The following is a 15,670-nucleotide window of genomic DNA, read 5'->3' as shown; positions in this document are numbered from 1 at the left end:
GCGTGAAGGACCTGAGGCTGGTCGACCTGCCTTCTCCTGGGCTTGAGGGCGGAAGCCGTCCGTGGACTTCTGGGCCCCGCGGCGGGGGGCGGGGGTCTGGAGGCCGCGTTGCCTGAACTCGGGCTTAACACCCGGAATCCTGCGTCCCCCCAGGCTCCACCTCCATTTGGGACACCCGACTGTGTGAGTCGGAAAAGGCCCTTCACCGTCTCTGGACCTAGGTCGTCTCATCAGTAAAATAGGATTAAAGGGAGACCTCAAGGGAGAACGCAGCGCACCACGGTGAATGCGTCTAACGTAGGCTCCGACTGAACTCTGCCTGTTTAAGGATGAGTTCTAGAAATCCTTCTCAGCGACGCTTTCCCTGAATGCACAGTGGAGCTTTTCATTTCCCTGCAGCTAACTCGGCCGCACTTATCCCCCATTTTCTCTCTTTCTACCTTTTATTTCTTCCTTTCCCTTTCTACCTCACGGGTCTCTAGATGAGGTGCTGTGAATAGGACTTAAGTTGAATATTTGATCTCCCACTCCCCAGCACAGCCTACCCAGCAGTGATTCTCAGCCCGGCCTGCGCAATCGGATCGCCTTGGAGCACCTAAAAAAATACTGGTGCTTGGGCCCTACCCCAAACCAATTCAACCAAAATCTACAGTGGACCTGTGTGTCGGTATCGTTTTGTTTTGTTTTGTTTTGTTTTGCAGAGCTCCCCGGTTGAGTCAGGATTGAGAATTACTGCCCGAGAGGCTCTTGTCTTTTCAGGCCAAAGTGGTTGACCTCTGTGAAGGCTTTCTGGCTATGGAAAAATTTTCCTCCTTGCTTAGGCCAAGGGCAACAAAACTCCTAATTAGTAGAAGCCGGCTGTAGTTCATCTAAGTTCCAGCCAGAGGGGAAAATGGAGTTGGATCTAGAGACAATGCCAAAATGGCATCATTCTTGGCGCCTGTTAACTACACTGTTCTGTATTTGGGCTAGTGGTCTCTGATTCTCATTCCCAGTCTTGCCATTACTACTTTTTTCCCTGAAAAAGAATTGGTAGCAGAGTGTAGAGTGGGTGTGTTGGGGGGGAAAAGTCACTGGAGATTTGTATTAAAATAATCCCTTGTGTGACAGTGATTCACTGTGACCAAAGGTGAACTGATTGAATTTTTTGGACCTCAGGTTTCTTATCTTTAAAATGAGCATAATAATGTTATACATCTGGCAGAACTGTTGTAAGGATAAGAAACAATGTCTTGGAAATTGGAAAATGCTTTGTAAACTGTTAATTACTATAAGGCATCTTATTTAAAAAAAACCAGTGGATGTGGGTGGTAACAAGGGACTTGTATAAAAAAGAGAAGGGATCCACTGTGTATTAGGCACCTAATAAATGTCAACCCCTAGGCTGAGTCTGTTTACAAGTGCTTGTTCTTCGAATCCTCATGACACTCTTGAGGTGGTAGTTGGAGTTAAGTATTTAGAGACATTGGGTAATTACCATAAGGTTATTTTCCAAGAGTGAAATTATAAAAAATTATAACGTAATTGATGAATCTGGGCATCTGCAGATATGGCAAATATCAAAAGTGCTGAGAAAATTTAAAGGACACCCGACTCCAATCAGGCTGTAAGGTGATTTCAGGTTTTGGGGTATGAGGCCACATAGTATAGCTGAAAAAGCATGGTCTATGTGTCTGATGTGCCTGAAGTTAGCATAATTTACTGAGCATCTACTATGTGTCATGTGCTGGGAATACAGTGGTGAACAAGACATACCTTTATAGAGCTTACAGAGGAGGCAATCAAGGAACATACAAGCAATTATAATGTAGGGATAAAATTTACAAATAGGGGAAGCACAGAATACTATGGAAACACATGGAGTAGCTCCTAATCCAGTCTAGGGGGTCTAAGGGAAGTCTTCCTGAAGAAAATGTTCCAGACAGAAGGCCCAGAACTGTGTGGTTAGAATACAGAATAAGATTGTGAATATAATAATGAGGTTGGAGAAGGGGTAGAAGACAAATCATGAAGGGCCTTACAACCCATATTAAGGAGTTTGGGCTAAAACCCAAGGCGACTGGATTTAAATGGAAGGAAAATGGATGAAGGGCTTTAGGCAGGAAAGTGGAAAGAGGTGGTGGTGACATGACCTAATGCATTCTAGAAAGATCACTCTGGTTGGTTGTAGACTGGATTGGAAAATGGAAAGATTAGAAGTATGAAACTCATAGGCAAGGAGATTAAGATGTAGCCAGAGAGGTAGGGGAAAAACCAGGAGTATGGTGTCAATGTAAGCCAAAATAAGTATTTCAAGACAGGAGTGCCAACAGTGTTACATACTGCTTCCAGGTCAAGGAAGATAAGGACTGAAAATATTTACAAGGTTTATAATCAAGGAAGTCCTGGGTGACCTTGGTAAAAGCAACCTCATTGGCATGGGAGTTAGAGGCAGAGCGAAAATATTGGGATACAAATGGAAAAATTTGTTGTGGAAGCACAGAATTACCTAACCCTATGAGTTAGGTCTGAGTCTGAGAGAATAGAGAAGGCTTCCTAAGGAGAGTACTCAAGGACAAATAGGAGTTAGCCAGATGAAGAGGCAGAAAAGGAAAATCGAGGCAGAGAACACCACATGTGCTACACGTACTTTGGGGGCACTAAACATAACTATTGACTCTGGGCAGTTTCTTCACTCATTTCTCACCTCTAAAATGGGAATTATAATATTGATAGTCTTTATCTCACAATATCATTCACTCCCCCCCTCATTAAAGCATCACAGTACTTTCAGATTTTAAAAAAATGAATTTAATCTCTCTCTAGAAACAGTGCACTGATTTTACAAATGTCCACATTTGGTTTTTAGTTCACCAAGATGATGTTGGTACAACTAGTGAGATGCAGCACACCACCCTTTGCCTCTGGAAGAGAAACCAGACTGCAAAGGGGACTGAGTACAGAAGCTAACGGAACTCAGAAGGACAAGACAAAAAAGCATAAATGGTTAGTGTGACCCAACATTCTAACATGCCTGTTACATCAAATATGGTCACTTGGGGGTGTTCGGAGGAAGACAAGGAATGTTCATTTGTGTACAATGTGATGGAGTTTGCAAACCAGGAGCTCACCCCACATCAACAACAGCTTGTATAGAACAAAATGCTATTTTAAAACACATGGTTTGTACAGATATTTGTTTTCTGTTGTAATTTTTGTAAAAAAGTATCAAAACCTTCATGTCTTTAAATATATATATACATATACAGGTGGCTTTTTAAAATTACTTTTTATAGCACAAAGTGTTTGCAAATGCAGAGGATTTCTGCTGATTCTTGACTATGCACATGGTGCATAGCCTGAATGAACAAAGCTTCCTGATTTCTTATATTAACTGAAAATTTGAAGCTGTAATTCCTCCACCTCTAAGTTCTCCATATCCTGAAAATCCCCAATACCCTAAAAATAGTGTGAGAAGATTCTGATACTCTATCTTCATGCATTGCTGGGAAAAGAAATTATTTACTCTGAAGCATTTAACTGATAACTCATTTATATTTTGTGAAATGATGAGTGTATAGCAGGAGTGAGGGAGTGGTGTAGAGAGGCTCACATTCCTGTGCTCTCTCCCCATTCCCCCTAGCACCCGACTGGACAGTGCTTGGGGTCCCCTCTGCAGACCCCACGTCTTCAAAATTTCCAGTTTTCTTTTTCACCGTTGAGGAAATCCCAGAGGCTCTTGACAACATGGAATCCTTCTGTGAAAATCCCACTGCCCTTCTATCAGTCTTCATTGACCGTATCAAAAAACTTCAACTCAAATATGTGAAAAGCAGTCACTGTTTCCCTTTGGCCACAGGAAAGCTTGAGAGTGAAGACTGTCATGTCTGCAAAGTGCTGGCAACACATTCTGATCAATTTTCCATGATGCACTTGGTGCCTTATACACACACAGTAAATGACCAAGAAATGTTTCATTAATTGAATCAGAAATTAAATAGAAGTATTCTATAAAGTGCTTACATTGAACCTGTCTTTCCATCCAGCCTCATTTCTTGCTAAGTCTCCCTTGAGCCTTTTGCTCATTACAATGAATTACATGCAGTTTCTTAAGATCCTCATGCTGTTTCATGCTTCTGTGTCTTAGCTCAGTGTGTCCTCTGCCTGAAGCAGCCTGGACACCCCTACTTAATTTCTAAGACTTAGCTTAGGGCCACTTTTCCTACAATGCCTTTCTTGACCCCATTCTTACACCTTTGTAAACTAATAGTACCCCAAAAAATATCTATTCCTTTTTTTTTTGTTTCCACATGTCTTCCTCTAATTGCTACTGTGAGTTCTGTCAGGACAGAAAGCATTTTACTGACCTGTACATCTGCAGTACCTGGCACTTACTTGGTACCTAGCAAATGGTTTCAGTGGATGAATATACATATTGCAATCACACAGAATTGGAGGGATGAAAAGTACTTATTGCTATACATTTAAATACGATCTCATTCTGAGGTTACAGTTTACCTCAATCTGTTTTATATGTAATCATGCTATCCAGAGTAAATAAATAAAATTTTAGTTTTCCCCATTTCTGGAAGAATATTTCTGCCAGTGCTTTCAAAATTCCACCAGAAAGATAGGCCATAAGATAGGTAGCAGGTTTGATACAATGTTCGGGGAGCCCAAAGTAGTCTCCTGGAAAAGGAAAGCGAGGAAAAAGGGCTGGGACTAGTTTCTTTTACACACATAAAAAAATGTCTGATAAATTTTCTGCCCTTCAGGCCTTATCTCTAAGCTTCCTTCCAGCTCTATAGTCCAATGACTCTGTGATCCATTATTGGCTGTAGGTATATGATGACGCAGGGGCAAAAGGCAACAGAAGTGCAACTGTACCTCAAAATGCATCCAAGAATAGAGAAGAATGAACCTGACTCCTCAGATTTCATCTTATTTACTGCCATCCAACACATGAGTAGTCCACAGTTTTTTGTAGGTTGCTTCCGTAACTGCCTCTTCCAAACTGCAGTTGTAGCATATTCAGGAAACATGGATGTCTCTTAGAAAGTTGTGTTTCATCATCATTTTGAGATCTCAGGCTGAATCACTGACCCTATTCATTATTTTTTTCTGTGAAGGACAGGATCTGACTAAAAGTTTAGAAACTGCATTAGTCACTCTTATCACTTCCCCAGGAAATTCTATTTCTTTGGAGGCAGGTTACAGAAAAAGTTGCTTGTTTTGTGTAAATTTCAGTGTTTTTCACTTTCATGATTTTTCTTCAGTCAAAAATAATTTTACTTTCCATTCTTGAAAGAATAGTAGTAAGTGATTAAGCTCTGTAGGAGTTGGCCACCTGTTCTTAAAATTCTGTTTGGTTTTGGTCATTCAAGGTCAATTGCATGTACCCTCTCAATGAATGTTTCAGGACTATCAACACAGGTATATCATGAAGAAACTGCTTGCTTATGCAAAGCTTAGTGCCCAGGCTCCAGAATACAGTTATTTTCTCAGAAGACAGGAGACCATGAGTGATGTAGAGAAAGGTCCTAGGAACAGGGTGACAGAACCCCAGAACGTCTGCCTGGAAATTCAGAGGGTATCAAGCTGGTGAGACATCCAAGCTTCACAGAGTTGGGGGCAGCTGGGGAGTAGAAGGGGAGGAATTTGCTTAAAAGTGTCAAGTTCCAGGTATGTTAAGGTTAGATACATGTCCTCTGCTCCTATTTAAACCAAACACTTCCATGTCACACATTATCCCTGGTTGTCCAGTGGGAGTTAAGTGGCAGAACAGCAGAGTTAAGACCACACCTTGGATAAGAGCCAACGGGGACTGAATTCCTTCTGGGACTGTAGGATTATCTTTTCAATGGTAGACCCCACAAAAAGAAAAGTGCACTTCTCCCTGCCTCCCCCAAGGCCCAGGAAAAGCAAAGTAAGTGTCCACAATGAGAAAAAAATCTATACATATACCCAGAGTTTCTCCTTTTATTTACAAAGCAGTAAACCAAATCCCTGTGTGAACATATATATCCAATATACTGTAGTATTGTGTACGCCGTTTCCCCCTCAAACAGGACTTTAGGTTTGGCCACTTTTTCTAATTTAAGCCAAATATTAGTTTCATCTATGTGAACACACGATGGTAACAAACCTATGTATCACTTTAACTTGTTTTCTCCACCTAAAGGAAATGGTAGAGAGTAAGGGGAAGGGAGAAGTAGAGATGTAACAAAACCTATTCCTCCATCCTTATCCTCAACCCATAGCATACTCAGAGGTCAGTGCCTGAGCCAGTCCCAACAGTAAACTTGGGCTGTTCAAGAAACTTCTCCATTTAGCTCTCTATAAGTAAGGATGGCACCCTCAGTGTGCTTCAGAGGAAACAGTGAATTCAACCCAAGTGTCCTAAAGGAAAATGAAGTTACTTGAAATGCTGAACTTTAAAACAAGGAGTAGCCGAGGTTCAGGCATGTTCTCACCTGCGCTCACGGCAACTTTGGGTACTGTGTGAAGTCTGTACACTGGCTTTAGCCACAGAAGAGAAAGCCCAGGTAAGAACCACAGTAGCCACGGGTGAGCTGAGGGGCTTTTCCTGACTGATTGGAATCCCAGGAACAGCCAGAGGCAGAAAAGATCTACCTCTCCCCACTGCATGTTTGCACAAACCATGGTATCTCTTTTCTGGTCCAAATTTCCAAAGGCTTCTCTGAAAACTACAGATAACCCTTCTTGTGGACTGTTTTAAAATATATTTATCATTATGTATCTGAACAACAGCCATAGGTGTGCCTCTTCTCTACAGATTTTTCTTTCTCACTCACATACACACATAAACATAAATGCACACAGAGTCCGGGTGGTAGGCCAATCATACCCAAAATAAATACTCTCACCTCTCTAAATTACTTATAGAACTAATCTTACTTTTGAGATATGTTAATAAATAATCTAAATGGGAGAGGGATTTGAAGTGTTTTCTTTTTTTTACTTATGATGATGGATAGCCACAAAGCATAATCATTCTATTTACAAAAAAAACAAAACTCTGAAACCTAAAAAAGCCCCCCAAAACCAAATACCCTCTGTAAATATAATTTTTAAATGGTGAGTAAGCTACTGTACCATCGGCCCCATTTGGTTATGTACATCACGTTAGTCACTCAGCAGTAGCTATTCCATGAATTCCTCATGGGTAGTGCAACCAGTTAAAAAGTGTATAAAACATTATACATATAAAAACTCTCACATCCTTTGGATGTTTGCAGTTCATCATAACTTTGTGGTTACCTTTCCGCAATATAAATTAAAAAAAATTACACACGCACACACACACACAGACACACAGACTCATGTACAGAAACCCTTCCATCCAGGCACACACCATCCAGGGTGTACTGCATGGGACTGAATTCCATGAGGCACGAAGGGAGTGGTCCCATCCTCAGGGCAGTCCATCATCTTCAAGGCTTAATGCCACTCGCTGGGGGAGACAGAGCAAAGAAATCATCATTAGACCCATTGGAGCTATTTATTGGATCACAAGATACCAGAAATTCTATTACTTTATAGGCAGTAGCTCACATATTCTTCAAGCTACCTCAGAAGACAGGTTTGTCATATTTATTTTACAGATGAGAAAACTGAGACTCAACGAGCTTAAACAGCATTTGTCCTGGATCATATAGCAAGCGGGTGAACTCAATTTGAACCCAGATCTGTATGAATCCAGAAATATTTTTCATTATTTTGTTCTGCCTCTGTAAAGAGGAGGGCTGCAGAGATCCAAACTTTCTCCATCCTCCCTTACAGGATTTTAGGTTTGCTCAACTTCAGTGGGTTAGCTTTGGCCAATGTTTAATCCCATGCCATTAGCTACTTGTCTCTAGCATGCGAATCACAATCAGGAAGGTAATTGGCTGCACCCCTCCCAACTAATTATACAGAATTGGAAGGCAGTGGAGATCAATTAAGTTTAATCCCTCTTTCCCTCACCCCAGCTTTCTAGTCATTAGATACTAGACTTCCCTCTGCCACAAATGGCTGACCACTAGATGGTAAGCCCACTAACCCTTGAGCCAGTCTATTCCATTGCGGACAGTGGACTTAAATTCTTTCCTATATTGTCATGAAATCTGCTCCTTTATATCTTCCGATGTTCCCTGATTCTCTTAGACTCAGAGAGTTCTACACAGACAACCCTTGAAATTTTCAGTGTTTGTGGTCCCTTCCCTTCCTTCTGAGTGTTTTCTTCTCCAGGCTACACATCTAGCTTCCCCCACCTGGTCCTGATATAATGCTGTGTCCCACTCTTCCATTTCCTGGATACCCTCCTTGGATAGACCCCATTGTTTCAAGATCTTTCTCATAGCTATACGAATCTGAGCTAACCACTTCACCTCTCTGAGCCTCGGTTTCATCATGTTAAATGGGAGTAATAATAGGACCTACCTCATAGGGTTGTTGGGAAATCAAATGGGATTATGTATGTAGAGTGCTTAATGTAGTACCTAACACACATGGGGTCCAGAGTATTCTAAAGCAACCTCACCAGCATAAGATAGAACCAGACTAGCATTTTCCATCTCTGAACATTCTATAAACAATAAAAAGTAACTCCACTGCCTTTCAAATCATCTTTGGATTATTTGTGGTTTTGCATGAATGTCACGGCCTTGCTCCACTAGACTATCTTTTTCTAGTCTGTGACCCTCCCACTCTCCTCAAGATAGATCTCTAGGCCAAAGTCAGGTCCCAGCAGTGATGGTGGAGCTACCTGAGAAGGGCTTTTGTGTACATACAGATAGGAGTTTGAATCCTGGTTCTAGCACTTCCTAGTTGTGATCCTAGGTAAGTTATTCAATTTCTCTGAGTCTCAGTTTCCTCATCTGCAAAATGGGCTAATAATATCAAGTATATAGGTTCCTGTAAAGACTAAACAAGAAAATACATGTAAAACACTGAGTAGTGTCTGATACACAGTAGGTTCTTACTAAATGTCAATTTCCTCACTCTCCTACTCTATTTCTCTGCAGTTGGCAGGAGCTTATTCTTCAGGCCTTAGATTCATCCGGAAGAGCTCCTCCTGAGTGGTTGTTTCCTTCTCTGGAAACAATGACACTTTACATGTGCAGAGTGCTTTCTAACTCACAAAGCACTCTCACATGTGCTATCTCACTTGAACTTTATAAACTTAGGCAGCAGAGAGAATGGGGGTTATTATTCCCATTTTACAAATAAAAGTAATCAGAAAGAAGGGACTGAGATCACAGAGCTGTGGAATAGTGAAACTGGGAGTCATCTCCACTCCAAGCTCAACATTTCTTCCACTGTGCCCCCTCTGATCTTTAAAAACTGGTTAAGCAACTGTCTGCTTGGATTGGCCAAGGTTAAGGATCCTCAAGGCCATCTGCTAACCCTCCTCACTTGCTCGACCTCATTTCCCACGTCTCCCCTTCATGAACAATTAGCTTCAGCGGCAATTCTGTCTGTCCTAACCCGTACTCAGTCATTTCTTCCACATGCCATTTCCTTGGTCTGCAACTAACCCATCTTTCCTTTGCCCCGACACCCAGCTCACAGTTTGCAGCCTTCTAGAACCAGAAAGCCTTCTAGGATTGACTGCACCTGCCTGGTTCATGCCCTCACTCATCAGCCCCTCAGACTCAGAGTGGCACTGCCCTACCTTGCACTTGACGACAGGCAGCTCGGAAAGAGGGTTCTTCGGGAGTTGGTGCAGCTGTGACCTTGGTTCCCCCGGCAAGACAAAAAGCTCCTTGAGGGCAGGGGCTGGGTCTTCCATTTCTCTGGTCTCCCCAAGACAGGGCTCTGCCCACAGTGGGTGATCAAAGCTGCTGATCGCCTGACAGGGGGATGGACTGGATGACCTATGAGGTCACACCCAGCCCCGACTCTGCTATACAACCATGACATCTGCTCCAGCCACTCTGTGGTCCTTGATCCCCCAACAAGCCACGCCCTGTCGTGCCTCTCAGCCTTTGCACATGCTTCTTTCTGGAATGCCACTTTCCTCCTTCTCTACGTGGAAGACTGCTATGAATCTTCCAAGGACACAGTTCTTCTGTCACCTCTGTTGATGTTTCCATAGCATTGGTTCAACAAATACTTACTGGGAGCCAAATATGCTGTGCTAGGCACCAGGGAAACATTAATCAGACAATCCTGCCCTCAAGGAGCTCACGGTCTAGCGGGGAGACCAATGAGTAAAAAGACAAGTAGACTATAGTGTGACAGGTGCTGTGATGGAGAGAGGTGGTGAGAGAACAGAGAAACCAGGGAAAGCTTCCTAGAAGAGGGGACCCTTGAGCTTCCACCATGGCACTCAGCACACAGCTGTTCAATAGCCAGTGACTCTCTAACTCCCCCACCAGCTCCCTGGGAGCAAGTACATCCCTTCTTTACTTTTGAACACTTGGTATCTTATGTGGTACTTGGCACATAACTGGTATACATTGTTCACTGAAATGAATGCATTTGAACTGAATGGCCACAGTTGCCTTTCTAGGCCAAAGGTTCTGAAAATGTATTCAGCACAAAGACAGGCCTCTTTACTCCAGGAGAGCCTCTAGGTACAAGGTGGTCCTGATACCCTTCTATCCCAACCACCTACCCCAGCATTCCTGTGTCCCCAGGGCCTAGAACAGTGCCTGGCACATGGTAGGTTCTTGATAAATGTCTGAAGGAGGGAAGGAGGGAGGGAGGGAGGGAAAGAAGGGAGGAAGGGAGGGAAGGAAGAAGGGAGGAAAGGAAGGAAGGAATTCTTCCAGCAAGGAACACTTACTGCTGGATAGACATGGCCAATCTGAGCAGCCCTCCCTATGTGGAGCTCATCCTCATCCTCTTCTTCTGTCGTTTTCCTGTATACAGGGTTGTCGAAATTCATGCTTTTGGTGTTCTTCCGCTTCCAGTTTCTCCAGATCAGGTAGCCACTCATGCACAGCAGGGCTATAACCACTGGAGGAAGAGACACGTTACAGTGGATCTCCAGCAGGCTCCAGCCCATTGCCCAGACATCAGTGCATTTCTCGCCACCTCTCCAACTTGACTGCCCCTTGTTCCCAGGCTCTGTTTCTGCATATTCTTTTTCTGCTGCTGGGAAGCCCTTCTTCTAGCTCTTCGTTCATTAACTACTCATCCTTCAAGATCCAGCTCAAATGTGAAGTCTTTCTCAACCTCTCATGGTACAGTCAGTTGTTCCCTCATGTGTGTTCCCAGACTACAGTGTTGTACTTTATATATGTGTACCCCCAACTAGACTGAGCTCTTTGAAGGCAAGGACCGTGCCTTCTTTCTCTCACTGTGCCCAGTGCCCAGTAGCGAGTAGGTGCTCAGTAACATGCTGAGTGAGTGAGTGAATTTCTTCACCACACTCTTGCCCTAATACTGCTACTTCCCTGGATTTCTCTAAGAAACCATTCTCTCCCAAAATTGGAGGGTGGAGGGTGGGGTGGGGTGCTTCTTTCCAAAGCTGGGGCTCTGCAAGAAGAGGAGCATCTCTAGAAGGGGACACAGCAGGGAAACACAGGCTCTGAGTTTAAATCAATGGATATATTAATGAGTAAAGGAGGAATTTCTCAGATAGAGCCGCGAGAAAATGGGGCAAGCAGCTTCACAAGATAGTAAGCAGTCACCCTGAGCATTCAAGTGGAGGCTGGGTGATAGCTATCCAGGATGCTATAGAGGGGGTTTCTACAATACTTTGGTAAGATTATAATAATCAATAATAATTGATATACATAAAGATAAGAACAGGGCAAGAAGGCCTGTTATCGCTGCTAGAATTTGTTGTCCCAGAGATCTAGCTATGCAGTAAGACCGAATAAAGAATTGAAGGGCACACATGGGAAAGGGAGAAATCAAACTGTCATTAACAGATATTGTATGCTTGGAAAATCTTAGAAAAGCATATGAAAAACTATTAGAAATGATTTTAGTTCATCAAGAATCAACATAAAAAATCAATAGCTTTCTTATTAATCAGCAATAACCAATTAGAAAATGGATGGAATAAGAACACATTCGTAATAGCCCAACAAAAAACTATAATACTTGGGATAACCCAGTAAGGAATGTGCAAGTCCTATGTGACCTATACAATTCTACTGAAGGCCATAAAAGAAGGCTCAAATAAATAGAGAGATATGTCATGTTCCTCGATGGGAAGGTTCAATGTTGTAAAAATGTAAATTCTCTCCACATCAATTTATATACCCAAGGCATAAGATTCCATCATAAGTTTTATAGAATTAACAAGATGATTCTAAAGTTCACTTAGAAGAGAAATTGAATAAAAATAGCTAAGAAAATGTTCCAAGAATAATAATACCCTATTAGACATTAAAATATATCATAAAGTTGTGTTTCGAGTGTATAGGAATAGTATATAGGAATTGGTGGAGAATAAACAGCCTAAAAGCAGATCAAAGTATGTATAGGCATATAGTTTACAATAAAGATGACAATTCAAGTCAGAAGGAAAAGATGGACTATTCAATAATGGTCTTGTGAAAACTAGACAAGCATGTAGAAAAAAATACTTAAATCTCTACCTCTTGCTGCATTCTAAATTCCAAATGGATTAATAATTGAATACTAAAAAATGCTTAAAATAGTAGAAAAATATACAGAGAGATATTTTAATAATTTAGAATGAGGCAGACCTTCCTAAGCAAGACACAAAGCCCAGAAGTCATAATGTAGGATATTAACAGATCTGATACTTAAAAATTTTTAATTTATGCATGGCAAAAGAGACCATAAACAGATTTTAAAAATCAAGTGGCAGGATGGGAGAAATGATTTGTAACATATTTTACAAAGGTTTAACATTAATTATGTATAAATATTTCTACAAATAAGTAAGAATAAGACAAGGAACCAATAGAAAAATAAGAAAAGACTGTGAATAGGCAATTCATAAAGGATGAAATGTAAATGGCCAATACGCTTGTGAAAAGATACTCTGCCTCCCAGGGAAATATCAGGGAAAGAATATTCATCTTTCACCCCTCAGATTAGCAGAAATTTAAAATAATGATTCTATTAGGGCAGTTACATCAGGGAAACAGCATACACATGCCCTTCTATGGAGCAGAGTATGGCAGGAGAGGAGCTGATTTCTCTTTCACTAAACAATGCTGAGTATTTTCCACTCTACTCAAAATGAGCCTGGAATAGTCTCACCATCATCTTTACTAATAAAGCCTTTCAAGGCCAATTCAAATGCCACCTTCTTTAGAAGTGCCACTCCCTCTCCTCCACAGAGCATCGGGTTTCTGTTATAGCGCCTTATAATATGTAGTAACACCTCTCTTGTATCACCTTTTTTATGATTAGGTCTGCTTAAAAAGTGAAAGCTCTTAAAGTCTTTTATCTTTTTCTTCCCTGGATCCTTGGCACCTCGCACAGTCCCTTGGATGGTGTTGAAGTTTTTAAAACATTCACTCGCTAACTCACCACCATATTGGGGATTCTTAGGATAAAAGGGCCAAGTCCTTATCCTTGAGGTACTACACATGGGCAAGTAAGGGAGATAAACCGATGAATGGACAATCGCAATTCAAAGATCCGACCAAGAGAAGAGACTGGTATGAGAGATAGGATGTGCAGGATACTAAGTGAATATCAGGGTAAGAGAGAATGAATCAGCCCACATGGCTCTCTGTGAGGTTTAACCAAATGTTATATTCTGGCCATATTCCAAATCCACCCCACTCCCGCCCTCCCGTGCCATTTCCCATTCCTGGCTTTACCCATGCTGTCTTCACTTGCTTGGGTTGCTCTTGATCCTTCTTCACTTGGCTGATTTGGCTCAAATAACTTTTCCACTAGGAACCCTCCCCTGTCCGCTTCCCTCCTCTCCCAATTCCAAGGTAAGTGCCTCCTCTGCACTTCTACTGAACTGCATATGGCTTCATTTTAGGACTTACCATGTCAGTATCAAATTATCTGTGTTATGTGTGTCTCTCCAACAAGTCTATAAACGTTTGGAGGACAAGAACCATGTCTTACTTATTTTTAATCACCTTCCCTCCCCTTATCACAGAATCTGGTACATCATAGCTGCTTGATAAATGTTTGTTGAAAACGAATCAGAAAGAAAGCAAGATAGCACGATCTATTAAAGGAATGGCAAGCAGCTCTACGAATTTTTTTAAATGTATGTTTTTTCTACTCATTAATTTGACAAATACTTTATTTCCTCCCATGTGCCAGACACTGCTAGGAGCTGGGGAGAGTGGCGAGCAAGAGACACACCGGACCTGTCCCCATGGAGCCTACAGTTTGGCTTCACATGGCTGGTGTGTAGAGTATCAGCAAGGGGTAGTGGGGGAAATATGTGGACAGTTGTCTGGGGCCAGGTCCTGAAGAGCCTTGTGTGCCAAGCTAAGAAACCAAACTAAATCAGGACTGGGAGGTGAGCAGGAAGGCAGCCAGGGCAGAAAAAGTCAATGAGAGAGGTCCGTGTGCTAAGTGCTCTATTCTTCTAGTGCTTTTACCCAGACCCTGGGCAGGGTCTCTCTTTTCTCACCAGTGACTTGGGGCCACACTCACCCATAGGCACAATGATCCCAATGACAGCAGCAGTGACTGTTGAGCCCATCTTGCCACTTTCATTCCCATCTGGAAAACACAAACATTTGCAGAACGATGCTCCATCACTGTGAGTCCCAGGTCCTTGCTGGCCTCAAGCAGTAAAAACGACCCAACTGCTTCTTGCCCCCGTTCCAAAATGATGATCCTGGCTACTGCTTAATAATTTAGTCTTTCCAGATCTTATCAGGACAGAGGTCATCTCCATTTCACAGATGAGGAAACTGAGTCTTCTTGGGGTTTTGGGGACTCACAGAGAAGTGGCAGAGCTGGGATTCAAACCCAGGATTTGTGACCTAAATCCTTTACCCTTTCCACAGTATTTGGGTGGTAGGAAGCTCGGGGCTGAGCCCTTAGGTCTTTATGCTGCTGACTACCTGGGGCAATTGCCTTTTTCAGCCAGTATCTGTTGTTTTGTCTCTCTTATTTCTGGTGGTCTATCTGTCCATCTGCATCATCAGTTTATTTTTAATGAGTAATTAAAATGAGACACAGTATAGCATAGTGGAATCCAGAGCACAGGCTCCTGGGTCAGACTTCTAGGGTTCAAATCCTGGCTCTACTACTTACTACTTCTGTGACCTTGGGCAAGTTGTTATATATTATAAATATTATATTTCTTTATCTTTAAAATGGGGATAATTATACACCTACTTCCTAGGGATATTGTGAAGATTAAATGAGATAATTCATGTAAAATGCTTATGTAGCACAGTGCCTGGCACAGCCTTGCCTAGTTCAGAGAGGCCAGGGAGTGGGGTAGGGGTTGTTGTGAGGCCTGAATAGGGTAGATAAAAGCACTTTCTAAACTGAAAAGTGCTTGGAAGTTGTACTATATATTTTTAAAAGTAGGTTGTGCCATCTTTTTCATTCTCTTACACTCATCTTCATTATAACATGTGTACAGAACTTTTTAGTTTAAAAAGCAGTTTTCCCTTGGATCCTCATGACAGCCCTCTGAGGTGTGAAGAGGAGCTATCATTTGCTCCAAGAGAGGAGATGATTGTCTCCCGGCAACAGCCCAAATGCTATCCTCTCAGTGTGTCTGTTTCTCCAAGTTACTCCAAGGGAACCTAATTATTAAGGG

The 15,670-nt window shown here is 42.1% G+C and overlaps 1 protein-coding gene and 1 long non-coding RNA gene across 27 annotated transcripts in view; one reads left to right on the top strand and one right to left on the bottom strand.

Annotated features, from left to right (window-relative positions):
* Window positions 1-47: 47 nt before the first annotated feature.
* LOC309618435 lies at window positions 48-4,561 on the top strand. The gene is made up of 2 exons (XR_014238474.1): window positions 48-183; window positions 2,849-4,561. It is a non-coding gene; the product is annotated as an uncharacterized lncRNA (long non-coding RNA).
* A 1,379-nt stretch (window positions 4,562-5,940) lies between these two features.
* LRP8 (LDL receptor related protein 8) overlaps window positions 5,941-15,670 on the bottom strand; it is a 78,266-nt gene continuing 68,536 nt past the window's right edge. For 21 of the 26 annotated variants that reach the window (XM_082370310.1, XM_082370311.1, XM_082370313.1 and 18 more), the window contains 4 exons: window positions 14,545-14,613; window positions 10,772-10,944; window positions 9,656-9,832; window positions 5,941-7,453 (listed from right to left, as the gene is read on the bottom strand). In XM_082370310.1, the coding sequence (XP_082226436.1) occupies window positions 7,415-7,453; window positions 9,656-9,832; window positions 10,772-10,944; window positions 14,545-14,613 (458 nt within the window). In that variant the 3' untranslated portion in view covers window positions 5,941-7,414. The remainder of the gene's footprint in view (window positions 7,454-9,655; window positions 9,833-10,771; window positions 10,945-14,544; window positions 14,614-15,670) is intronic. The other 5 variants (XM_082370306.1, XM_082370295.1, XM_082370307.1 and 2 more) reach the window with 2 other exon arrangements.

The sequence above is a fragment of the Balaenoptera borealis genome (assembly GCF_965194805.1).
Source record: "Balaenoptera borealis genome assembly, chromosome: 1".
Taxonomy (NCBI): domain Eukaryota; kingdom Metazoa; phylum Chordata; class Mammalia; order Artiodactyla; family Balaenopteridae; genus Balaenoptera; species Balaenoptera borealis.
This window is presented reverse-complemented; position numbering and strand designations above follow the sequence as displayed.